General features: G+C 43.3%; 1 protein-coding gene across 3 annotated transcripts in view; it reads right to left on the bottom strand.

The window, feature by feature from the left end:
* The window catches only part of LOC103172176 (tyrosine-protein kinase HCK), a 33,440-nt gene extending 15,617 nt beyond the window's left edge, over window positions 1-17,823 (bottom strand). The window contains exons 1-6 of one of the 3 annotated variants that reach the window (XM_007884984.2): window positions 17,581-17,823; window positions 9,053-9,179; window positions 5,543-5,585; window positions 3,794-3,893; window positions 2,633-2,731; window positions 1,986-2,089 (exon numbers count right to left, since the gene is read on the bottom strand). In XM_007884984.2, coding sequence (XP_007883175.1) covers window positions 1,986-2,089; window positions 2,633-2,731; window positions 3,794-3,893; window positions 5,543-5,585; window positions 9,053-9,175 — 469 coding nt within the window. In that variant the 5' untranslated portion in view covers window positions 9,176-9,179; window positions 17,581-17,823. Of the gene's footprint in view, window positions 1-1,985; window positions 2,090-2,632; window positions 2,732-3,793; window positions 3,894-5,542; window positions 5,586-9,052; window positions 9,182-17,580 lie in introns of all 3 variants that reach the window. The other 2 variants (XM_007884990.2, XM_007884987.2) reach the window with 2 other exon arrangements.
* Window positions 17,824-26,553: the final 8,730 nt, after the last annotated feature.

Below are 26,553 nucleotides of genomic sequence, written 5' to 3'. Positions count from 1 at the left end.
GTGTCCCCTGGAGCCAAATTTGCCCTGTTCTCAGTTCAGCAACAAACTGAGCAAGAACAGCACAGTTCTAAAACAAATACACTCATCATCAGAGAAACGCAGTCATTAATCCAACAACTTCTCCAGTTCAATCTTTAATATATAGGCATGTCCCTGAATTTAGTTTACAAGATGTGGTCACCTAAGATCTCTGAGCTGAGGGAATCCTTCCCATGCCTATTTGAAAGAAGTGCAGAGCTTTCCACTCCTGGTTTATCCCGTTTGTGTATATTTTTATACAGACACCACGCCGCTAGACGCTATCCTGCGTGATCGGTCTATCTTTTGTGCTGGTTTCGCCCACAAAATATACAGTGAATCCTCTTTATAGTATGTTATGCAAAGCGCTTCGAGATGTTCAATGATGTTGTAAGGCGTTGCATCTAATGCAAGGATTATTATTATCACTACTACATAAATGCAAGTTGGTGTTGTTGCTGCTGCTGCAAAATGCAGATTAGCATGCTGTAATCAATTCATCCCCGAATTATTTTTCTGCAAATCAAATTAATGAACAACACTTCATTGTTGGTACAAAAAAAATACCCATTGACCAAAAAAAAACACCTTTTTTTGTCCCACTTCACTTGATACTTGACAAGTGGCAGCAAATTAGCCAGCGATTGTCTGGTTCACCAAAGCTGGTGGGATGATTTTATACAGAAAATCTCTTTATAAGGCCAAGCCAATATGGTGGCATTCAACCCAGGTCGAGCTCTTTAAAGCTTTTAAAAGCAAACGGAGTTCATGTTGTGCCTTCACATCTCCCTTGCTGTCTACTGCCACCTCACTTCCTTCCTACGATTAACAGGCCAAGTGGTTTTGAACAAAACGTATAATTTCTGCATCTATGGTGGAGTGGCTGGATGGCCACAAGCTGTGCTTCTGTATGGTAAGGACTAGGTAACCTTGCTTCATTTTAAATCCACAATAAAAAGTATTTTTTTGTAAATCTATCACATTTTGTCTCATTCCCTAACCTCCCCCCAACCTCCCACCCACCCACACACACTCTTCCCCATACTTTAAACTTGTATCCTAAACCGATTTCCAAATAATCAGGTGATGGAAGCAGAGATTCAGTAATAACTTTCAAAAGGGAATTGGATATTTACTTGAAAAGAAAAATATTGCAAGGCTATGGGGAAAGAGAGAGACTGCTTGGATAGTTCATTTAAAGAGCTGGTACAGGCACAAAATGGGCCAAATGGCCTCCTTCTGTGCTGTAAGATTCTATGAATCTATACAATATTACATTTGTATAGCGCCTTTCACGTTGGGAGGACGTCCCAAGGTGCTGGACAGTCAGGGATTCAGACCCGAGCTGAGGGGGATTGGGATCAGTGAGGGTGGAAGGCCTGGTGGGTAGCCAAAGATGCAGTTGAAGAGGAGGGTCTTGAGACATGCCCTAAAGGAGGAAGGGAGGGTGTGAGGCAAAGGGAATGAGGGATGGAGTTCCAAAGGATCAGAGCAAATAGGCTGAATGCCCGACCGCATGATAAAGAATAAAATGGTCTTACAGGCTAAGATTAGGTAGAATTTTGGTTTGGGTCTGAACCTTATTCCGATCAATTGGCCCTCTTGACCACAATACTTACACGACCCCGTATTAAAATTGATTTGATGTAAACGCCACCTCAAAAAATCAATAGGCAACCTCAATCGATATTTACAAAAGTCAAACAGAGAACACTACCAATTAACAATGTGAGGGAGGTTTTAAGGAATATTGCAAACGCAACCCCCATACTCTGGTTTCTTAATTTTGCTGCATTTCAGCTGTGAAGCTGTAGCTTACACCTTTTTGGGTCAGCCGGGTGTCTGACACTCGCTGAAACCCATCACCGTGCGTAAGAACATCCAAACCAAACAAGAATTCCATGCATCCCACCTACATATGGAAATCCCAGAGATAGATTGTCAGAATGGAATGTGCGCTCTCTCACCTTTGGTTGTTTCACTGTCTCGGATCATGTACGATCCTTGTTTATTTCCTGATGCTAGAAGATGCCTCTCTGCATCTTTCCTGCTGACTCCCTTGAAGAACCAGCTAGGGAGGGAAGGGCGGAATTTTAGCCACATGATCACCAAATGTAATGAAGGCAATGTGAACCCGCGCCATTGTATTTAAACACATAGGAACAGGAGAGGGCCATTCAACCCCTCAAGCCTGTTTCACCATTCTAAGATCATGGCTGAGCTGTAACTCAACTCCCACCCTTGCCCCATACCACCAAACACACCGCCACACCATTCCACGCTACGATTGGCAAAATAAGGTCCTTGTTTTTTGCACGAAAGGCAGTTTAAAAAGCTATCAGTCAAATGCAAGTATTATTATTCAAATTTAGGACCTCACAGAAGTGCGGAAATTTCCGTCTTAAAATTTGGAAAGCGGTGATGAAATAAGAGACCGATTTTTCCTCAGTTCTACACGATCTTTAAATTAAGGCCAAAAAAAAACAAACCCCAAAACAATGATCTTCTTCAGGCTAAGACCAGGTGGAAGTCGGGGCTTCTGGCCCCTGAAAGTATTAAGCATGGAATGGAAGCGCGTTGACATCTTGCGGTGTTAAAAAGTGCAGATACTCACTCCTGAGTTTCCAATGTATTATCTTTGGCAACATAGTTACTTGGGATGAAACCTTCTTCGCCTGTGCCTAGATTCCTCGCATTCCACCATTCTCCTGACCTGCAGCACATTAAGAACAACTGCGTGACTTTCTGAGTTTCTTTATTCCCCAGCATCGACACAATAAAGCACTTTTTTTTAAAAAGAAAGCTAACACAATAGACAGTAAACCTCTGATAACACATCACACCAAGGCTCCAAGGGAAAGGGACTCAGTGATGAGTTATCAGGAGCGACGAGTTAAGCATAGGTATAAATACATAAATAAATACAGTGGGGATATTGACAGCATGGTGAGTTAAGTGGTAAGAATTCTTCTGTTGGGTTATTTTCACTGCATTACTCACACTAAATTATCCAGATAATGAATTACACAGCTGTCTCAAACATATTAATCTTTGAAATCATCAACGACGCAAAATATTTCCGGGCACTGATAATCAAACGTTTCTATCTGAGGTCTTGGGTTACTTCAGTTTCTACCCCCAAAACACCAACTTCTGAAATGGAAGCTGTTCGAAAATGGCAATGAAATGGTGGCTGAGGGTTTGGCCGGTCGACTGGATGTAGTAACTGGTAAGTTGCTGAGTTCCTTGTATTCCTCGACCATTCACATCATGTCCGTTTGTGGGAGGTTTTGCTGTGGCCCAACATGTCTCACTTATTTGCTCACAAACTCATAACCAATTGCACTCAACAACAACAACTTGCATTTATATAGCGCCCTTCACGCGGGACTAGCATCTCGGAGCGCTTAGGTCCAACTCGCAGTGTTTCAGAGCGTCCAGAATTTGACAAATACCCAAATGTGTCCTCAGTATTGAAGCCAGTTCTCTGTAAGTTCCATTTAAGAATGACAATATCAGAGAATCACAGAACCTTACAGTACAGAAAGAGGCCATTCGACCCATCGTGCCTGTGATGGCTCTTTAAAAGAGCTATCCAACTAATTCCACTCCCCCACTTTTACCCCACAGCCTTGCAATTTTTTTTTCGGATCTGCTTCCAGTAAACGGGCTTCCAAGTTCAGATATTCTGAAATGCTAAAGAAATATTGTAAAGGTGAACGGACAGCCAAAAAGTCTTTTTTCCCCCAAACAAAACAAAACAAATAAAACTTACTCTTGAATAATTTTCAACTTGTCTCCTTTCTTAAAACTCAGGTCTCCATCATGGATTCCTTCATAGTCATACAGGGCGATCACTGAGGCTTCCTCATTTCCTGTAAATAGAAGATAATTTGTGCCATTTCCTTCACACATTAAGAGAGCGAATATCACGCCAACAAAGAATAAGGTAATTTACTATTTCTCCCGGCTCAGGTGCCAAGCCAGAATTGTCAAGCGGCTTGGGACGTCCTCCCAAAGTGAAAGGCGCTATAAAAATATAAATTTGCAATGTGTTTTATTGATTGCCCGTAATTGGCAATCTGTTATCTTAATGCTAATAATAATAACCTTTGCATTTGACATAGCACCTAATTAAGTCGTTGAGATGTCTCAAAGCGCTTCACAGGATATACTGCAAAGTGAATTGATTGTGTGTAAATAATAAATAAATAACGAATAAATAACCTGGAGTGAAGCACATGCATAGGGATCCACCCATTACTCATCGTTAGGTCTGAAAGCCCCTAAACCCCAACCATTCTCAGGCTGGAAAGAACATTTTGTCTTAAGAATTTCAACAGAGGACAGAATTGTGAAAGATTCTTCAATTCGGTCTTGATTTGGAAGCTGATTTTGTGGAGTTTTTTTTTAACCAAAAAAGAAACCAGCTTCCAAATTAAGCGCTTTGAAACATCTCAAAGCCGTGATAAGGCGCTATATCAAATGCAAGGATTATTATTATTATACTATCAATGTGCGAGCCTTCCCTCAATCCGGGTGCCCTTAAATCTCAGCACAAAATTGTCTCGCTAGACGTTCAGGGCCTTGGATGTGGAATATCAACTTCCGAGCATCATCATGGAAACTATTTTGGCCTCTTCCTTATTTCACAGAGAGCTCCGCTTCCTGTACAGTTAATTTTATCACACCCTGTAGCAAGTGGTTAGTCAATCAGTAAGTTGCTTTCCTAATGAGCAAGAACCTTGTAAAACCTCTTCTAATAGAACGAGGTGAGCAATGCCAGTTCCTACTCACTCCTCACTCCCCCCGTACTGATAAACCAAACCACTTTATTACTGACCACCTATGGATGGTCAAGGCTAGGTCTCTAAACACTGACTGTCTGGCGCTGGGAGTATTTGTAATCCAGTTATCAATTTTGTGTCTAAAAATGAGTTCAAATGGCTTCACTGCTTTGGATTCTCAGAGGTTCAAAGCAATAAGCTCCGACTAAAACATTCAGCAAATTACAAAGTATTCCACTCTGCATTTGGCTCGAGTGTGAGTAAGTGTGTGAGAGAGAGAGAGAGAGAGAGTGTGAGAGAGAGTGAGAGTGTGTGGGCGAGTGTGATTTTGGAGTGCAAGAGTGAGTGTGTGTGTTGGGGGGGGGGGGGCGCGGTGGGGAAGCAGGGAGGAACAACAATAATCCAACAAAGTTGACATTTTTCATACCATCTTTGTGTGATTTCTTAAATACCAGAATAAGCATGTTATGGCTCAAACGATATAAAATTAATTGGACAAGTACATGCAGAGAAATGGCTTCAGAGGGGTTGGTGTCGTGTGCGGTAGAGTGGGGGAGCAGAGAGTTTGAGCTTTGCTCTGTGTTGTGAAAGGATGAGATCAGATAGGCTGAAGGGGCCTCAGTATTGATCAGGGTGAATTACCGCCATGTGGAAAGCATGAGACGTTAAATAGAGCATCAAAAGGTCTTTGACAGTCGACAGATCCGATTACAGGCGCAATCCATTCCCACACTTACCTTCCGAGGGCGATATTATGTGCAAGTTAAAACTATTCCGGTTCTGAAGAGGAGGGGATGGGGGAGAAAAAGAAAGAGATCAGCCTGGGTGAAAACACTCTACACAATCTTCAAATACATAGATCCACATCACTAATCACAATAGCGGTGGGGTATGTGTGTACCAAAATTGGGCCCCGTGCTGTGTTAATTATCATATCGTTGGTAAATGCCGTCAATGAGGCCAGTCAATATCTGAACATTAGCCATGGGTATGAACTCTCTCCTCCACACCCCAACTCAGTCATAACTGGACTACTCCTCCACCATCGCTACTCACCAGACACAGATTGATGCATCGGTTTTGTCGGGTTAAGCTGGTGTACCCCTGCTAACCACGCTCCGACTCTGATTCGCAGCCAACTAACTAACACAAGTTCAGTGAGCGAGCAGTGAAAGTACGGAGCAGGCTCTCTAGGGAGATGGTGGAAGCAGAAAGTGTCGATTCTTTTGAAAGCAAATTGGGTGGATACATTTTTGGAATTAATATCTCGGGATATGGTATACAATTTGGGACATGACATGTGCAAACGACTGCCAGGATTTTGGAAGGCGAACTGGATGGATCTTGGTCTTCTTTCAGCTAACATTTCTTAGGTTTTTAATTCAATGGTGGCTCCAATAGTTGTGTGGGAGTCGGGTGGTAGGGGGGGCGGGGGGTGGAAAGAAGGTGTTGGTGCCTCACCTATGTAACATTCTTTAGTTAGTTTTCGATGGGCTTTAACTTGACCCGAGCATTTCTTGATGATGGGATAATTTAACTCTTAATTTATTAACTAACTTTATTAATTAACTCTAATTCGACGTAAAAGACGCAACACAAATGCAATCTTGTTGTTATTGTTGTTGTAATTATCACAGCAGGTGATTTTCACCCCTTTTTTAAAAAAAATATTAAAAAAAAGAAAATCATGAAATCACGCATTTCACATTACTTCAAAGTGGCGAACCACTGACCTCCAAATCCAATTGAAAGTAATTAAACAGCAAAATATTCCCACGATTAACAATGTAAGGTGAGGGACCTTGGTGGTTTCACATCATCTTCTATCTTCTTTAAGGTAAATTCTTCAACTATAAGGCACACACACGACTGTACAGGAGGATAAACTTTGTTTTCGGGTTTTTGAGTATTCAGCACAAAATACATTGAACAAGGAAGTCAGCTTAGCAAAGGCAAGCCACAAGAGAGTGTTGAATGGTTTAAGCAGTCCCCTGCTCCCTATGCCAATAATAATAATCCTTGCATTTGATATAGCGCGTTTTCAGGTCTTTGAGACGTCTCGAAGCGCTTCACAGAATACACTGTAAAGTGAATTGACTGTATATTTGTGGGCGAAACGCGGCAGCCAATCGAGCACAGCAGCGTCCCACAAACAGTCGTAGTTTGAAGTGACCAATTTTTTTTTGAAGGATTATTATCAGGCGTGTGGAGTAAGGAAACTTGCCCAAGGGAATTCCTGCCGGGAATCGAACCCAGGTCTATCGCTTGTGAGGCGAGTGCTCTAACCACTCAGCTACAGGACTCAATTAGCATGGACAAGCATTTTATCCAGCCTTGTATGGACATTTGTCTCAAAATCACCTCACAGGTACGGGAGCAAGTGTGTTTTTTGGAGACAAATCCAGTAGCTATTAATAGCAGAACCAACCATGTGATAAATTATTTCTGTTGGCCTGGAGATCAAGAGACACTCCCTTCCCTTTTTCTCTGAACTGGGTCACAAGATCTTTAAAAGGCTTCGATTATCTTTGCTGATCAGATAGAATTTATTTAAATCTATCCCGTCTCTCCCAGAGAAAATAAGTGTGAGGAGAGATGGGGTAGATTGTGCAGCTACTTCCTATGAAGCTCTTTGAAACATCCTCCTGACATGAAAGGCGCTACATCAAATAATAATAATGATCCTCGCATTTGTTATAGCGCTTTTCACGTCTTCGAGACATCTCAAAGCGCTTCACAGAATATACTGTAAAGTGAATTAACTCTATATTTGTGTGCGAAACAGGGCAACCAATTGCGCACAGCAGCGTCCCACAAACAGTTGTGGATTGAAGCGACCAATTTATTATTGTTTGTTTTCCTTGAGGGATTATTGTGGAAATGTAAGGATTATGACTAGTTATTACTGTATTGTGAGAACCACTGTTAGTATTTTAGCTGATTAGCAAGCGAGGAGAGACAAATATCCAATTCTGTCACCAATAAGAATGAATAATGGATATCAAAAGGGAAATACTGAGAGCTCTATTGCAGCTATTATTTTCTGAAAAATTATTGCAACATTTTTAAAAAGATAGAGAAACGAGACTAACCAAGAAGGAAGAGATGTGTGTGTGTGTGTGTGTGTGTGTGTGTGCGCGTACGGAAATTCAGGTTTTACCTAATCGCACAAAAAGCACAAGAAAAGGGTTCAATTAATACTTATGCCAATGTTCGCCCACTTTGTACTCGGTTGCTTTTTTCTGTTGCGCAAGCATAGGACTGAGGAACAGCAGAGACAGCTTACTGTAAGCGAACTCTGGGTGAGAAGCTGAGTTCACAAATTCAGCTGACAATAACATTTAAACACCACAAGTGTCAAGTCCTCAGAATAGCAAAGTTTCACTTGTATGGCAATTTTGTTTCTCTCTCTCGCTCTCTCTCTCTTTGCTCTTATCTCCCCTGCCTTCGTAGAGAAGCCGGCAAGTTGGGGTTTTGACTGAATTAGCTTTGCCGTCCTGAAATCAGAGAAGTAGAACCCTTGCCAAAATGTGCTAGTGTCAATGCTTCATGTTAGAACCGAGAGCCTTGGGTCGAATCGACATTCGCCAGTTCGCTGTAATAAGCGGGGAGACTATTTCACGAGCTGAGCTGCCGAAACCAGCTTAAGGTGATACCTTCTCAAGGAAGTTGAGATCGTGTTATTGCAGGGTAAACTTGAGCAATTGTGAGCAGGTCATCTTTCCTCAAAAGTCCCTTTTTATTAAAAACTGGTATCGATGCTAGAGCACCGCCATTACTGTAACCTTATTCATTCATTACGGCTTCTTTCACATTAAACTATCCCGTGGAGTGGTATTCAAGAGTCACAGTTGGAATCAAAGCGAGATGTAATGTGTTGGCAAATTTCGCCCCATTCAGAAATGGGTCTCGCTCTTTTTGACGTACAATATGGTGGAAATGTGCCAATGTGTTCAAGAGAAAACTTGGTGCACACACGAGAGAGAAGAAAACAGAGGGCTATAGGAGAGGGGAAAAGGAAGGAGTGGAAGCTCATGTGGAGTTTAAACACCATAAGGGACTAGCTAAATTGTTCTGCATAACTTACAATGAGCATGGCTTGTTGGCAACTCTCCTTATTCCTGCTGATCACCATTCAACCTTTCAAACAAAATTCCTCCAAACAGCCACTCAGTTCAGATTCTTTGAACTGCATGAACCCAGTAGTTGAAGAATTACCTTAAAATTTGCCTTTTATTCCTACTTACTTTCAAACGTGAGTTGGAGGTGGGATCTTTCACATAAAGAGCGTTTTGAGATTTACGTACGGATTCGTTTTTTAAGCTTTTTTCTGGACTGTCAGTAGCATCTTTCGACTTTGCACATCCCATGTTTCTGAGGGTAAAAGATAAAATGCCATCGATTAAAATTATAAAATATTTGTTCGTCATTTGGTCAGAAGAGTGTTCATTAGTTTTGTCTGTCTCAATATTTCACAATCTTAACCTTACGCTCAATAAGCAGCAGGTTAGTCGATTGGTGGATCGCTTTCCCAGGGTAATAATCCCTCAAAAAATAATAATAATAATTTGGTCACTCAGTCCACGACTGTTTGTGGGACACTGCTGTGCGTAATTGGCTGCCGTGTTTCACCCAAAAAATACACAGTCAATTCTTTTTTACAGCATATTCTGTGAAGTGCTTTGAGACATCTCTACGAGGTGATAAAGCGCTATATCAAATGCAAGGATTATTATTATCATTAATAAAGCCAACCAATTGCCCAATCAACTGTCCATTTCCAAGTCCAGAATTGTCAGTTCATTATTTACATTAGATGCACAAGAGACTGGTGTAAAACCAGTAAGTGCTCTAATGTGCAAGTTGTGTTAACTTATTATTTTGGTGGGTGAGCTTTTTCTTAAATGGGATAACTTTACCCAGAGTACTATAGGAGACAAGGATCAGTATCCTCGCTATTTAAATCCACCTAAACTATTCACCTCCTGATAAAAACTCAAGGAACTGTTAGGCAAAAGCATCCAATCCAATTGTAATCGAGACAATCTGCACACAACAATGTTCTCACAAACAGCCATGAAGTGAATGACTAATATTTAGCTGCCCAGGACACTGGGAGAAACTCCCTTCTCTTTCCGAATAGTGCCATGGGATCAGTGGAGTCCTGGAGCTCAGTGGTTAGAGCACTCTCCTCACAAGCGAGAGACCTGGGTTTGATTCCCGGCAGGGGGAAACCTTGGGCAAGTTTCCTTACTCCACACGCCTGATAATAACGCCTCAAGTAAAAATACAATAATAATTTGGTCACTCAATTCGCTACGGTTTGTACTGACCCATTATATTCTGTGAAACGCTTTGAGACATCTAGAAGACGTGAAAAGCGCTATATGACGTGCAAGGATTATTTTTAACATCCACCTGGACAGGCAGATGGGGCCTCGGCTTAATGTCTTGTCTCATCCACAGGACGACACCTCTGACAACGCAACAGCCCCCCAGCACTGCACTGACATCTTAGATAAAAACCATAAGCTCTGATGTGGGGCATGAACCCACAACCTTCTGCCTCAGAGGTGAGAGTGCTAGCGACTGCTGGTTAATGAAAAGTTAATAGGGTTTCCTTTAGAACAACAACTGCATCAACAACCTGCATTTATATAGCGCCGTTCACTTGGGGTAGTGTCCCAGAGCACTTCACAGTGGCAGAGTCTGATAACGAGCCGGGGGAGAGGGAGTGAGGAGGTGACAGTGTACACAAGAGGATAGAATAAATAATAATCCTTACATTTGATACAGCGCTTTATCACGTCTTCAAGACGTCTAAAAGCCCTTTACAAAATACACTGTAAAGTGTAGCGGCTGTATATTTTGAGGGCGAAACGCGGCAGCCAATTGGGCACAGCAGCGTCCCACAAACAGTCGTGGACTGAGAAATTAAATCAGCTTCAAAATTATTATTATTATTAATGATTAATAACAATTATTAATACTAATTCAGGTAATCGTTATTTCAGAACAACCAGCCCTCTCATTTATGTGACAGTTTTGTTAAGCACCCAAACAATTGTCAATGTTTTAAAAGGTAACTTCCAGAAGATAACAGCACGGCAGAAATTACCTTAGTTTAGAACAGTAACTTATATAGCATCCTTTGTGCGGTTAACAGTGGCGGAGTTTGATGGTGAGCTAAGGAAAGACAGGTTTTCAAAGCAATAAATAGCTTGCAAGATCTCTCTTATACATGTGCTTGTGGGTTCATGAAATAGACTGACTGTTATCTGTTAAAATGCACAAACAATGCCCTTTCTCAGTGTGGTAAAAAAAAGGTGTTTTTGTCTCAAAGGTGCATGTTCAAACCAAGAGAGTATAACACCAGACTAGTGGGGCTGAATGGCCTATTTCCGTGCTGCAACGTTCTGCGTTAGCCAAAGACTTGTAAGATTTTGGGCCTCAGGAGCCTGAACCCAATCGATTTAAGATCCTCGTACTCATCTACAAATCACTTCTTGCCCTGGCACCTCCCTACCTCAACAACCTATTCACACCCCACTCGTCTACCACTTCGCTCAGCCAGCTCTGCCTGTCTCTCCCCCCACCCCAAACCTCGGGAACTCCCTGCGTCAATCTCTCCGCCTCGCACCCTCTTTGCTCTTCTTCAGATCACACTGAAAGACTTTCCTCTTTGATTGTGCCTACGGTCACCTAACCCCGAGGTCTCCCTTGCTCGGTGTTAAGCGCTCCGAGACGGCACGCTGTGTAAATGCAAACCGTCGTTGTTGGGTTTCAGCAAGGAAAATCTCCATAAGAGAGAGGCTAACGGTCCCCATTGCAGGGCGCATGGAACTGAGAAGCAAATTACAATTCGCTTCTTAGAAACGTTGAGCGACAGAAACTGGAATAAGGATTGAAATCAAGTGATGTTGTCAAGTCCAGTAATGGATTGGACGAGGAATCAGCCTCGATTCTTAACAGTTTTGAATTAAGACGGCTGCAAAACCAACAATCCCCTCAAACTGTATCCCACAAATCTCCTGAGACTGTCCATGATTAAGACAGGCAGAGAAAAAGCAAGGTACTAAGATTTTCATTGCAACTTGCAGGCTGAAAGATCTCAAAACGTTTCGTCCGCAAAATATGCAGTCAATCCACTTTACAATCTATTCTGAGAAGTGCTTTGTGACGTCTCATCAATGTGATAAGGTGCTACATCAAGTGCAAGGGTTATTATTTTTTTTATTATTATTAAAATGCTGAACAGAAATTGTCACGTGTACTGATTGTTCTTTTAGTCCGAGGGAAACAAATAGCGCACACTCTATCTTAATAAAGTCATTGGCAAAAAATTGAAACAATGTTTATTAGACTTATTAAAAAAGGTGTGGAATTCAACATTTTTCATTCTGCGCCTAGCGTCAGCCGCTCTTACACTCCTAACCTCTGAAGTAAGGAAACCTTGGGCAAGTTTCCTTACTCCCCACGACTAATGATAATCCCTCCAAAACAAAAATAATAATAAATTGGTCATTTTCAATCTACGACTGTTTGTGGGACATTGCTGTGCGCAATTGGCTGCCGCGTTCGCCCACAAATATACAGTCAATTCACTTTACAGTGTGTTCTGTGAAGCGCTTTGGGACGTCCTCCCGACGTGAAAAGCGCTATATCAAATACAAGGATTATTATTATTACTCACTTTACAGTATATTTTTTGGGCAAAATGGATTTGTTGCAATTTTATTAATTATTTCTGGTATCAACCGGTACCAGCCAATGGTTAGGAATCAACCATTCCCAAACTAACATGGGACCAGATACACATAATAATAATCCTTGCATTTGATATTGCACTTTTCACGTCTTCTCAAAGCGCTTCAACAACAATAACACAGCTACAGTGGAGTCCTGTAACTCAGTGGTTAAGGCACTCGCCTCGCAAGCAAGAGATCTGGGTTCTATTCCCGAGCAGGACGAAATGTTGGACAAGTTTCCTTACTCCACAAGCCTTTGTTTACCTAGCAGGAAGTAAAAACCTGGTTGCTAGTCGATTTGTGGATCGCTTTTCCGAGGATAATAATCCTTAAAAAAAATAATAATAATTTGATCACTCAATCCATGACTGTTTGTGGGATGCAATTGTCTGCCGCGTTTCACCCACAAATATACAGTCAATTCACTTTATAGTATATTCTGTAAAGCACTTTGAGACGTCTAGAAGACGTGAAATGCAAGGATTATTATTATAATTATTATTATTATTATAAGGGACGTACATCTATAAGGGTTCATAATTCTTTTGATGTTCTGTACATTGATAGGAACTACTTTATTTTCCCGATAGAAAGGTACTTACTCTCTCTACAAAGCATTTACTTGTGCAATCTGGTCAGCCTTTCTCGTACACTTTAAATAAAGTTATGGTTTCTCAGAATGTCTTTATAAAAAGAACCACACGACACAGATTCAATACTTTGATGGATTTCACATCTCGTACCAAAACTGAATGAGGTGACTAACCGGCTCAGCCTGACTCACTCTTGCCTGTGGGTTCATGGGTTCAAACCCCCCCCCCCCATGTCGGGACTTTGAGCCCATAGTCTTGGATGACACTCCAGCACAGTGCTGGGGCAGTGCAGCATTGTCAGAGATATCGATCTTCAGATAAGACAATAAAACTGATGTCTCGCATGCCTCTGTTCAGACGGGGGTTAAAGATCCCGTGGCGCTATCTGAAAAGAGAAGGGAATTTCTCTCTCCCAGTGTCCCGGCCAACAATCCCCTAGATAAAATTGTCCATTCTTGTCAAGTTTGTGCAACATTGCTGTGCAATCATTAGCTGCTGCATTCAACCTACAAAATGCAGTTACTGCACTTCACAGCAAACCTTTTGAAGCAATTTGAAACTTTGTGATCCTGAGCCCACAACCTTCTGACTCAAGTGGCGTTAACCACTCCAAAGCCAAGGCCAGGCTGGCACCTAAAGCCATCACATGCTCAGCTCTCGGGGATGCCTAGAAGAATACATCGCTGGTCCCCAGATTAACAGAGTTGTACATTGCTGCTCTGGTGTCTAATGTGACCCACTTGGAGGATCAGTGACACACCAGCATTTGCAGAGGAACAAAACAGGTTTATTAACCTGATGTCTGTGCTGGCACTGAAAGTAAATCAAGATTGGAGCGAATGCAACAATGATATTACACTGTAAACAGGAACACTCCGATGACATTTTGGCAGCGACCAAACTGGAATTATGCAGCAAACAGGAACTTACAATATTCATATTCAACAGCTGTTCAGAATTTATGTCGAAAGCATTTCTGCGAACTTGGCTAAGCAGAAATCCCTCCGTCAATCTGAACAAGGAAGCATTTTGTTTTAAATGTTAAGTGTTGCAAAGGTTTTAGGCAAAGAATAGCTCATTGCTTTGTAACTCAGGATTCAGAGACCTTTTGAACTAGTGAGAAATTAGTTGCAATGAAATCAATTAAATTTTTGGGGAACTGTATACAGTCGGGGACCGCAGGCTTTACATTTTGTTATCATTAAGTGTTTATTTTTTGGGGAGGAGGGGAAGGGGTACATGTAAGAGACTGATGAGGAAGAAACCCAAGGGGTGCCGTTTAGAGCCAGGCTGACACCTACATGAAGAATGACTACATAAAAGCAAGTTGTTGTTGTTGTAAAGAGCGAAAAAGGAACAAATTAGCCCCAAAAGAGGCCAGTTCATCTTTACTGTGGAATGAATCACTGTGAGATATGACATTATAGACACTATATGTTTATACTACTGTGCTGTGTGCAATTGGCTGCCGCGTTTTGCCCACAAAATACACATTCAATTCACTTTACAGTATATTCTGTGAAGCGCTTTCAAACATCTCGAAGATGTGATAAGGCGCTATATCAAATGCAAAGATTATTATTATTATTATTACATCAAAGGCAAGGGTTCTTTATTAGGTTAGTTAGGTTATCCTACGTGAAAGGCACTACATAAAGGCAAGTTGCTGTGGAAACGTTCAATAAAACTTGGAATAACCTGACTCGGGTTGGTACGAGGTGAAGAGATTTCAGATCTGCAGCTGAATTCAGAAGAAAATGGTTCACATTCTTCACTTAAACTGCCCTAGTTAACAATTGCACCTTCTGCTCCTGTTACTGCACTTAATTTAATTGATTTCATTGCAACTAATTTCTCACTAGCTCAAAAGGTCTCTGAATCCTAAGTTACAAAGCAATGAGTTTTCATTGCCTAAAACCCTTACAACACTTAACATTTAAAACAAAATGCTTCCCTGTTCAGATCGACAGAGGGATTTCTGCTAACTAGCTGTTAAGCCACTTTAGCCAATCCAGGTTCTGTTGCGTTAGTTAGTTCCTTCCTTCTCCCCCCATTTACGCCACCAATTTCACAGCAATCATTAGTCTCGCTTAAACCCACATTCATCAAGTCTGGTTTCAAAATTGCGATGACGTAATTAACGTATAGAAATTACGCTGTCTAACATTCCCGAACACGGTTTATCAATAGCACCGGGAACACAATGCCGTTTAAACATCAATAAAACCATTTGACCAGGGCCTGGAGGCCAAGCTTTGTCTATGTAACCAGGAAGAGGAACAAATATTGTGAATATAATATTCAACAACATGAAATGACTGCTCCGACATGAATTAAACAATCACCCACAAAATACAATCACTACACCAGTAGATTACGATTTACCTAAAAAAAAACAAAGAACTCGACAGGAACTACTTGTGTAGCGCTTTGAGATGCGATCAGGTTGTCCAGGACATGGGTGAAAGCCTCACTTCTCAAACCGTGCCATGGGTGTTTTTAACATCCACCTGAACGGCCAACAACAACAACAAATTACACTTGCATAGCTCCCTTCACGTCGGAAAGATGTCCCAGGGCGCTGGACAATCAGGGAATTTGAACCCGAGCTGGGAGTTGGGGTCTGTAGCTATGGACGGCAGGAGCTGTGAGGGTGGATGGGTGGCCAAAGGCACGGTTGAACAGGAAGGTCTTTAGATGGGACTTGAAGGAGGCAAGAGAGGGGGTGAGGCAGAGGGGTTACTCGATAGAGTTCCAGAGTGTGGGGGGCAGAGATGCTGACCACCAATGGTGTGGCGGGAAGTGCGGGAGACCTGGAGCAGACTGGTGTCCATCGAGCGGAGGGAGCATACAGGCTGATATGAGGTTAGGCAGTCACAGAGCGAGGGGGGAAAGCAAGACCATGGAGGGCTTTGAAGGTGAGTACAAGGGTTTTGAACTCGATTCTCTGAGGAATGGAGAGCCAGTGAAGCCAGCCAAGGATGGGTGTGATCGGTTTGCGGACCCTGGTGCGGGAGAAGACACGAGCGGGCAAGACGGGAACGTAGTTTAAAACGTCTCCCCACCGAAAGACGACACCTCCAAGAACACAACTGTTCCCCCATCCAACCCATCCCAACCCCAAGCACCGCATTGGAGCAACAGCCTGGACTGTGGAGCTTATTAACCGTGGATATTGTGGATAATAACTCATAAATACTCAATGCTTGCTAGCTCCTTGACTGAGTGCTGTCAGAGTCAGATGGTTTCAGTTCTTCATTCCTAGACCGGATGTGTCCGAGAAACCACTTTAAACATTTATCCACTTAGTGCAACATTTTTTTGATGGAAATGCCAACAAAGGACATAGAATATATGAATGCAAGTTCCTTATACGCCAATCATTTCCAACCCCAACGCCCTGCCTGCCTCCTCCCTATTCTGTTGCTGTACCCAATGCTGAAACAGCCAGTAAGCAATATTTGGCTGGTTTTCCACAGTGACTGTGTCGCAGAGTTTCAGACAAACTGTGTGGGGTGCAGGAGGGCGTGTGAAGAGAGGGAGAGTTGAAATGATGGAGATACTTTGTCATTGGGAACCAGAGGGAACGCTAAAACTTTCTTGAACTTATACAAGCCCCACCTGAAGATGCAAGTCATTTTTGCCCACAAAACACAGTCACTCCACTTTACACTAAATCCCAGCGAAGTGCTTTGAGACTTCTCGACGACGTGAAAAGGAGCTATATCAGACTATATGAAAATATATGAAACATTTCACCCATAAAATACACAGTCAATTCACCTCCCAGTATATTCTTTGAGCGATAAGGCACTACATCAAATGCGAGGATATTATTATTATTAATATCATTATAACGTGCCCTTATCTGGAGGAGATCAAAGAGCAGAAACAACAAGGGTTTTGGACAGAAGAAACAGACCTCAGAAACCAGGAACTAAATAGACATCAGCAAACACTGAATAGTCACCAAAATGGTCCCTTCTCTCTAGACATGAACCTCAGTGAAACTGCCTTTAGCTTCTGAGTTAATAATGCGAAGAGGAAGAGGGATTGGCAATTTAATAGGACACATTCACAGTCGTAGTTTAACTCAAGCAATGAGCTTAATAGGGAGACGGTTCGTTACCAGGCTGTGCAAACACCAAAGAGAGACAGGGACAGAGTTAAAGGGCAGAACAACAATCTCATCGCTTTTATAAATATATTTTTTTGAGGTGGGGAGGTGGGCTGTGGAGGTAAAAGGAGGTTGGGGGTGACTGTTAATTGATACAGTTTTTTACATGCAACAAAATAAGAAAAATTGCAATTTTTTTTGCTGGAGTTTCCCAGGGAAAATTTAGCACTAGTTTTTTTTGTCAAGCTTTGAGATTACCCCCCCCCACCCCCCCACACACACACACACAGACACACATTGACATAAAATAAACTTACCTTTTTTTTCTCTTTGAACCCCCACTTTTTCCCCTTGAAATCAGCACGAATTGGGCAGGAGGTAATATACTCTGAATTGGATCAGGGGGGAGAGAGAGAGGGAGAGATGGAGACGGACAGAATATAGGTGGTTGGTTCCTGATCACAGAACCCAGTAAAGTTCCATCGTCTGTGTAGACAGTCAGATACACACACAACACACACAGAGGTAGGTCAGTAGGTAGGATTTGAACGATTAAAAAGGCTGATGATTCTTGCTACATGACCAGTTCCTGTATTTTGCAAGAAGCTTTTACATGTAGCTTGTAAAACGAGTCAGATTTGGCTGCAAAAAGCACCGCCCACTCTGCGAGCTGTTAATTGGTGGCTTAAAAATAAAAAATAGGCGACTTTTTATTTAAGGCTTTGACTGACTCACTCACATCACTCACTCGGTGTGTCAAGTTGACATGCTGCTAAAATAACCAAGAATCTACATTCTGTTGAGTCAAGTTAACACTCGGGACCCACTTTGCCTGTTGAATTCCTGTCATTGTTTATCATGAGTTATTGGAGAGTTATTTGCATTGCAGGGGGAGGTGTCTACTGTTTCTGTTGTTGCCTTGAGACCTTTGGTTATTTTAACCCGCGATCGATGGCGCGAAGATAGGTTATGCTACACAGTGCATTTAACAACTTGCCTGAAGTCACTGTCAAGAGTTTGCCACACTTTCCAGTGCCTTCTTGAATAAGTGATAGGTCAACTTTAAACACCCACCCCACCACCACCCCCTTTATTTGGCAAACCTGGAAAGTGGCTTAAATCGTGTCTAAGTATTTTTGTTCTATTTGCCAGCAACACAATTCCTATCCCGCACCAGGCTCCGTGACCCTATCGCCCCTATCCTCGCTCGACTCCACTGACTTCCCATCACACAGAGGATACAGTTCAAGATCCTGGTCTTCCCTTTCAAAGCCCTCCATGTCCTCGCTCCCCCTTACCTCTGCGACCTCCTAACCCCCTACCAACTTGCCCGCTCCCTCGCTCAGCAGGCTCCGGTCTGCTTCACATGCCTGGCCTTGCCCACCCCACCTTCAGCCACTCTGCCCCCACCCTCTGGAACTTCATCCTGCAGTCCCTCCGCCTCGCCCCCCTTCCCTTGCCTCCTTCATCCTCGCTCTCCACCCTCCCCAACCCCCAGCTCGGGTCTGAAACACTGACTGTCGCTGGCCTTGGGACATCCTCCCGACGTGAAAGGTGCTTTACAAATGTAACTTTGTTGTTGTTTTTGGCTCCTCTTCCTCCTGAGATCAAGAGTATTAAAGCTGTCTAAAGCATTTGTTCCCTAGGACTCGTCACTTTTAAACAGGAAATATTAGAGACTGACCAAGTGCAGGAATCCTACCTCCTGGGCCATGATTAACACAAGTCATTGCTTAACTCATATAGAATTTCAATTGTTCTCCACCACATTAAAACCCAGCATGAGATGGCTCCCAGGGGCTATTATCCTTTGGAGAGTTCTTGCAAGTAACCCTTCATTATAGCAATATCTGCCTTGATGAACTTAATGCTTCTTCACCGACCAATTAAAATTGGTCAATCACTCCATGGGACATCGCTGCACACAAATTGGCTGCCACATTTGCCCACAAATACACAGTCACTGCACTTTATGGTAAATCCTGTGAAGCGCTTTGAGATGTCCTCCTGATTGGAAAGGAGTTATACCAAATGCAATTGCTATTATAACCTTTCCTTCCTCCACATTTTTTTTCAGATTCGCCTCCAACAAGTGACTAATGCTGGACACCCCGCTGTTAGTCAGAAGGGCTTGTGGTTCAGTTTATAAAGATACCGATTGATACCATCAGCACTACTCCTCTGTGAACCTCAGGGAGTTTCGCTCATACAGTTCCATGGCTCAAACAAACGAAACTCACATCAACTCTTCAAATGGGAATCCTGTGAGAGACCTCGATATTCTCTCTTTTTCTTCTTCTAATGATATTCCTTGGATAATAATAATAATACCCTCCTGCCACTGAATCCCCGATAATAATAATAATAACCCTTGTCTTATCATGTCGTCGAGACTTTTCAAAGCCCTTCACAGGATACACTGTAACAACAACAACTTGGGTTTATACAGTGTCTTTCACGTTGGGTAGCGTCCCAGAGCGCTTACTGTAAAGTGGATTCACTGTTCATTTTGTGGGCAAAATGCGGCAGCCAATTGCACATACAGCAGCGTCCCATGAATAGCTGTGGAGTGAGTGACAAATTCCCATTGTGTTCGAAAAGGCCCATTACTATGGCTCCAACTGACTTCCCTGTACACTTCCCATAGCCGCGATGTCCTTTCTATAACAAGACCCATCTCTCCGAATGCAAACTGACCGACACCTTGTGTAAATCTATCATTTAATGGGCTGCAGTAACCAATGCCCCTATTTAATTCCCAGAGATACATACATTTCAATTATTGCCACTGTCTACATTCAGAGCCTGACTGCTTACCTCGTTGCTCTATTTCCGTAATGAATAGGTTTCGCTCGGCTTTAAATAGGATCCTTTTTTTCAAAGAAAAAAACTGGCAGTGCCCAAAAAAAGCTGCCCAGCACACGATGGACTACTTATTGGCAGCACATGAAAGTGTGTCAGGGTCCCTGTGAAAAAAAAGCTAATTTAATGAGCTAAGAGAACTCTGACTTTTGTCACTCTTTAACTGGAGCGTTGGGCAATTGAGCGACTTCTGCTGGTAGGAGTGCACAACAGCAAGGGATTTTCTTATCTCAAGTGCGTTGTGCAGTATACTGTATATTGCTTCCTCTCAGGATGTAGCTGGCTGGGTTTTAGGGCACTGGATATTGGCTACTATATTAAGTACTTCAGTGTTTCACAGCTGTAGAGAAACTATAATAATAACCTTCGCTGTATCACATCTTTGCGACATCTCAAAGTGCTTCACAGACTCGACTGTGAAGCGAGTTGATGTGGCAGCCAATTATGCACAGCAGTGTCCCACAAACAGTTGTGGATTGAGTGACCACACTTTTTTTTAGGGGATTATTACCAGGAAAAGCGATCTGCAATTGACTAACAACTGGGTTCCTACTTATTGCTAAGTAAACAGAGGAGTGTGGGGTAAGGAAACTTACCCAATGTCTTGCCCCGCCCGGGAATTGAACCCGGGTCCTCTCGCTTGCAAGGCGAGTGCTCTAACCACTAAGCTACAGAACTCCATTAGGCAGAATTTTCGAATGATAGGCTAAAGGAAGACATTTAATTCTTGAAGTCTACTCTACTGCAAACTACGGAGAAAGCTTTCCAAACTTGGCAACTCTCACAAGATAGGGTTTGGGTGCAGAAGGCCCTTTGACCCAATCAATCTCATCCCTCCAGAATACCCGCCCTCCCATCACAGCATCGAGGCTGTTTTGAGAATGTGTCACAATGTCCAGGCCCCAACAAACCCTTCCTGGCAACATCTGTTCCTGTAGGGGGTGAAAAGAAACATCCTCATATCTGTCCTGAAATTGCCCTTTGCCTCTCTAACCTTGTGTCCTCTCACCCGGCTGTCTCACTGAATCCGAGAGTTATTATTTCTCTATTTGATCACATTTTTCATTCCCTTCCCTTCCCCCTCCCCACAGGCTTTACAGCATACGACTGAAATAGCAATCCGTGGAGTCTACGGCCTAAGTTAGTTTTGACGCAGCTGTGAATGGTGTTCAGTTCTGAACTCGAAACAAATGGCTGCGTCGGACACTGGGATGTTAAACCACTTAAACTCTCCCCGTCGATCACCCTCACAGAGTTCTATCGCGCATCGCTTCCAAAGATGTCCTGAATGTGTCACCAGGTATACACCAGGGGAATATTTTTCTGCTCATGTTACCAGCATGCAATACATTTGTCCTGTTTCACAATGGCCAAGAATAAAATTACAGTTGTTGCGAAACTTTCTTTTTTTACGCAAATCCAGATAAGGTTCTCTGGTCCCTTCTATGCGGGGGAGCAAGTAGAGGGATTAAGAAAGGAATGCGACGTTTTACACACACCCACAAGGGAATCTACATGAAGAATTCAATAGTAATAATAATAATCCTTGCACTTGATCTAGCGCCTCATCACGTTGTCGAGACGTCTCAAGGACCTTCACAGAATATACTGCAAAGTGGAGTGACTGTATACTTTTGTGAGCGAAACGCGGCAGCAAATTGCGCGCAACGGAGTTCGCAAACAGTCGTGAATTGAGTGACCAAATTATTATCAATTCAAGTTGCTTTCCTTCGAGCTTTATCCAGTGCCTGTAGCTCAGTGGTTGGAACACTCACTTCTCAAGTGAGAGGCCTGAGTTTGATTCCGGCAGGGGGTGAAACCTCGGGCACGTTTCCTTACTCCACACACGCCTGATAATAATCCCTCAAGAAAAAAATGAATAAATCGGTCACTTTAATCCACGACTGTTTGTGGGGACGCTGCTGTGCGCAATTGTCTGCCGCGCTTCGCCCACAAATACACAAGTCAATTCACTTCACAGTATATTCTGTGAAGCGCTTTGAGACGCCTCGAGGACGTCATAAGGGGCTGTATCAAATGCAAGGATTATTTCTTCTTATTATATTATTTAGTACCAGGTAAGTGCTGCCCTAGGCAACAGAGTGCTCCATCGAGTCGGGCTGTTATTTTAATAGATTAGTTCCTGTAGATTATCCATGCGGGACAAAGGAATGTGTGTGCTCAACAGGGAAGTGCCAAGAGATACCGTTTCAATTTGAATACTTGAGCGTGCAGTGAAATACACATTCTTTTTTATTTTAAATTTGTTGCTCAGTTTGAGTCTTCATCTCGGGCTCAACTAGTGACCTTCACTCCACTTGTCGGTTGGATTGCAGGCGCTCTGAGCTCTGACCAGCAGCCCAGTCTTCCGGCTGGTCTGTAAAATTAGGAAGATGGAAACCAAACTGTGGTGACCTCAAAGGAACTAATGTAGATCTAGAGGTAGTTCCTCCGCACTGAAAGGAAATGGAAAATCGCCTCAAAACTAACTGAAATGCTCTTCCCTCTCGCTGCGTCAGCTGAGTACTGTACGTCAATTTCAACCAAGACAAATGTTGCTGCTCACCCCCCCCACTCCTAAGATGCCGGGTCGAACGACAACTTGCATTTATACAGCCCTCTTCACTGGGTAGCGTCTCAGAACGCTTCGAGCAAAATGGACAACTTCAAATAAAGAGCAAACACGGTTCAGGTTGCAATTTTAGGACAGACACCAAGAAGATTTTAAGAACATAAGAATTAGGAGCAGGAGTAGGCCATTCGGCCCCTCGAGCCTGCCCCGCCATTTGATAATTACCTGCCGTATCACCATATCCCCTAATCCCTCTATTTTTTAAAAATCTATCAGTCTCAGTCTTTTCAGAGGGAGCGGGAAGAGGGCATTGATGACTGGAGCGGGTGTTGGTTCTGGGGTGAGATAGGAGAGTGTGTGGGTGGGAGATTGCGTTGCCCGGAAGAGTGGCTGCTGAGGACACACACAGCTCAATGCAGGGATGGGGGGACTGCATAGGGAGTGAGTGAGATCAGATGGGCCCGAAGAAAAGGGCTTCTTCATCCAAACCTGTCTTGTGGTGATATGGTGATGTGGTGGACTTGTGGGGGAGGGTTATTGGCCTGGACTCCAGTGATGTAGTTTCAGTCTGCAGGACAATGCCGTAAAATGGGTTTGAGAAGGTGAAGAGGTTAGACAGGAGGTTAAACATGGCAATCCTTTCGGTCATTCTTCATTACCGGCCAAGAAACTCCAGCTATCTTCTCTACTTTTTGCTCTTCGCAGTACATTTCTCCTTTATGTGAAAGAGAGTCATTTGTGGAGGGTTGGTGGAGTGGGGTGGGGAGAGCCATGTTACAGATCCCTGCATTTTGATACAGCACCTTTCACATTGAGAGAGTGCAGAGATGGAGGGAGGGAGAGAGATTAAACAACAACTTGCATTTATATAGCGCCCTTCACGCGAGGTAGCGTCTCAGAGCGCTTGACATTGCCGGAGTCTGACCCTGGGGAGAGGGAAAGGGAGGGAAGGTGACCGGAAGCACGATCAAAAAGGAAGGTCTTTAGGCGGAATTTGAAAGTGGGCAGGGAGGGGGCGAGGCAGAGGGATTGAGGGAGAGAGAATGGAATGGGCACGAGGGATAAATAGGAGGCCGGAGCCAGCCGCGTGGAGGTGGAATAGGGTGGGTAAACAATTCGGAGTGGTAGGGAGGTTTCGAGGGCATGAAGGGATTTGGAAATCGATCCGTTCAGTAATTGGGAGCCAGTGGAGCCCGGAAGCCAAATAAGAGCAAACACAAAGCTTTGCCTCGTGTCTATTCCAATACGGAGTGAAGCATTTATCTTTGTGATGTTAAGATGTCCAGAGAAGTTAATGACCGCACCAAAAGACATCCAGCGACAAGAGTATGAAAAATCCTGAATAAAGTAGAATAGTGCACAGTAGAGGAGGGAACCCATTCACAGCTTAGAACAAGTTGGTGAAAAACAGAGACCTGAGAATTGATCAGTCTGCCATTATTTTTTTGTTCTGATTTATCTGCTAATAATTTAACCGATTATGGAAGTTAATCCTTCTCCTATCACGCTACCCCCCACCTCCCACCACCAAGATATTAGCGGGCGCTCTTCAATTCTTTCTAATTCTCAGAACATTGTGTGTGTATTGTGATTGCGTTTGTGTGTGTGTGTGTGCGCGTGTTGTGTATAGTGTGTGTGCGCACGCGTGTCGTGTGTGTGTGTGTGCGCATGTTGTGTGTGTGTGGGTGTGCGTGTTGTATGCGCGCATGTTGTGTGTGTGTATACGTGTATCATGTGTGCGTATTGTGGGAGAAACGCAGCAGCCAATTAGCGAGCAAAAAATTTGCATCCTAAGAACAGCCATGAAGTGAACGACCAATTTTATTTATGAGATTATCAGACAGGATACCAGGAGAGAGAGAAACTGCTTCTCTTTTTCGATAGCACCCCAGGATCTTTAAAGTCCACAGGAACAGGAAGACGTAAGAGGGAAACAGGGTAGAGGAAAATTCTTAAATTGTGTCTGAATTTTGGAGTCCATTTTCTGCTCTTCCTACAAATAACCTTTTTATGGCGATTGGCAGATCGCTTTTCCAGTGGTAATAATCCCTCCAAAAAATGATAATAATAATTTGGTCACTAAATCCACGACTGCTTGTGGGACGCTGCTGCCGCACTTTACCTACAAAATATACAGTCAATCCACTTTCCAGTATATTCCGTGAAGGGCTTTGAGACGTCTCGACGACGTGATGAGGCGCTGTATCAAATGCAAAGATCTTTACGTATTATTGTAACCTGCAGAAAATGGACTTCAAGATTAAGGTTGAATTTGAGTGTTTTCCGTGCTCTGAAACATCAAGAAAACAGTTCCAGTAAAATAGTTCTGACGAAGGGTCGTGGACCCGAAACGTTGACTCACTTTTCTTTCTCCATAGATCCTGCCTGACCTGCTGAGTGTTCCCAGCGACTTCTGTTTCCAGTAAAAAGGGTGCAATCTCTGGCCCCAGCTGGCCACAGGGCGTCATGTCCTGGCGACGGCATGGTCCCACAGAGGAAGAGATCGCACTGCTACCTGTGTCGGCAGGTGATGTGGGCAGTGTGCACAAAAGAGTTGCGCAGTTGTGACCCAACCTAGGAGACAACCTAAGGCTGTTTTCATGGCTGTTCGTGGAACGTTGCTGTGCATGATTGACCGCCAAGTTTCGCCCCCAAAACACACAGTCACAGCCACCTTACAGCATATCCCGTGAAGCGCTTTGAGACGTCTCAACGAGGCGATAAGGCTCAAATGCAAGGATCATTATATTATTATTACAGAGCAACTGACTGAAAACAGGCTGAGCAAAACACACTGTGATTAATAAACCTGCACATTCAGAAGGTAAAAAAAAATTAGGAAAATTATCACTGGAATAATTTCACTGGAGAATTCCCGACAATTTTTAATTCTATATTTTTAACCTCTTATCTTCCAAATATGTTTCCAGTGAATAATGTAGCCTCATTTCTGCCAGGTACAGAATTCTTGCATTTGATGCAGCACCTCTGAGCGAGTCTCGAAATGCTTCACAAAGTTTCTGTAAAGTGTAGTGACTGTATACTTGCACAGCCAAGACTCCAGTTTGAAATCGGTGCTTCAATGACAGAAAATAGTGATAGAGCAGCTGAACACTCAAGCGACTTTGGATGCAGTGAAGCACAGAGCTTTAATAATCATTTCATCTTAGACTATATGAGCTCCAAGTCCCAACATGGGGCTAGGATCCACAACCTTCTGACTCAGAGACGAGAGTGCCACCAATCGAGCCAGGCTGACACACAACCACAGCATCAACTTGCACTTATATAGCACCCTCCACGCAGGAAAGCGTCTAAGAGTTTCGGGGTGTAGCGGCTGAATGCGCGACCTCCAAAGGTGGAACAAAGGGCGCGAGGGACAAGCAGGAGGCTGGGAGTGAGGAAGTCGGAGAGGTAGGGAGGTGCCAGAGAGTGAGGGGGTTTGAACACGAGTGTGAGGGGCATGGAGGGCAGCAGTGCCAGCCACTGAGACGATTACAGGCAAGAATATTGATCAGTTTATAAGCTTTTAACAACAGCGATGGCACCTTGTAAAGGTGGAATTACGTGAAAAGCGCTATATCAAATGCAAGGATTATTATTATTATTAAGAACCCTGACCGGGCAGAGAACCCGCCCGCCGCGCACTTGCTGCAGATAACCACAAGGTGGAGCCATTGGACGAAGATTAAGAATGACGGCAATCAGAATACCTCAAATAAACACCGAAGCATTTGTCTCAAACAGCCAAGATATGAATGACCCATTTTATTCATTATTATGTTGGTTGCTGTGTTCGCCCACAAATTAGACAGTAACACCACTTTATAGTATATCCTGTGAAGCACTTTGAGAC

Source organism: Callorhinchus milii, unplaced genomic scaffold, assembly GCF_018977255.1.
Source record: "Callorhinchus milii isolate IMCB2004 unplaced genomic scaffold, IMCB_Cmil_1.0 Scaffold18, whole genome shotgun sequence".
NCBI classification, from domain to species: Eukaryota; Metazoa; Chordata; class Chondrichthyes; order Chimaeriformes; family Callorhinchidae; genus Callorhinchus; species Callorhinchus milii.
The sequence above is the reverse complement of the archived record's forward strand: the minus strand, read 5'-3'. Positions and strand labels throughout refer to the sequence as shown.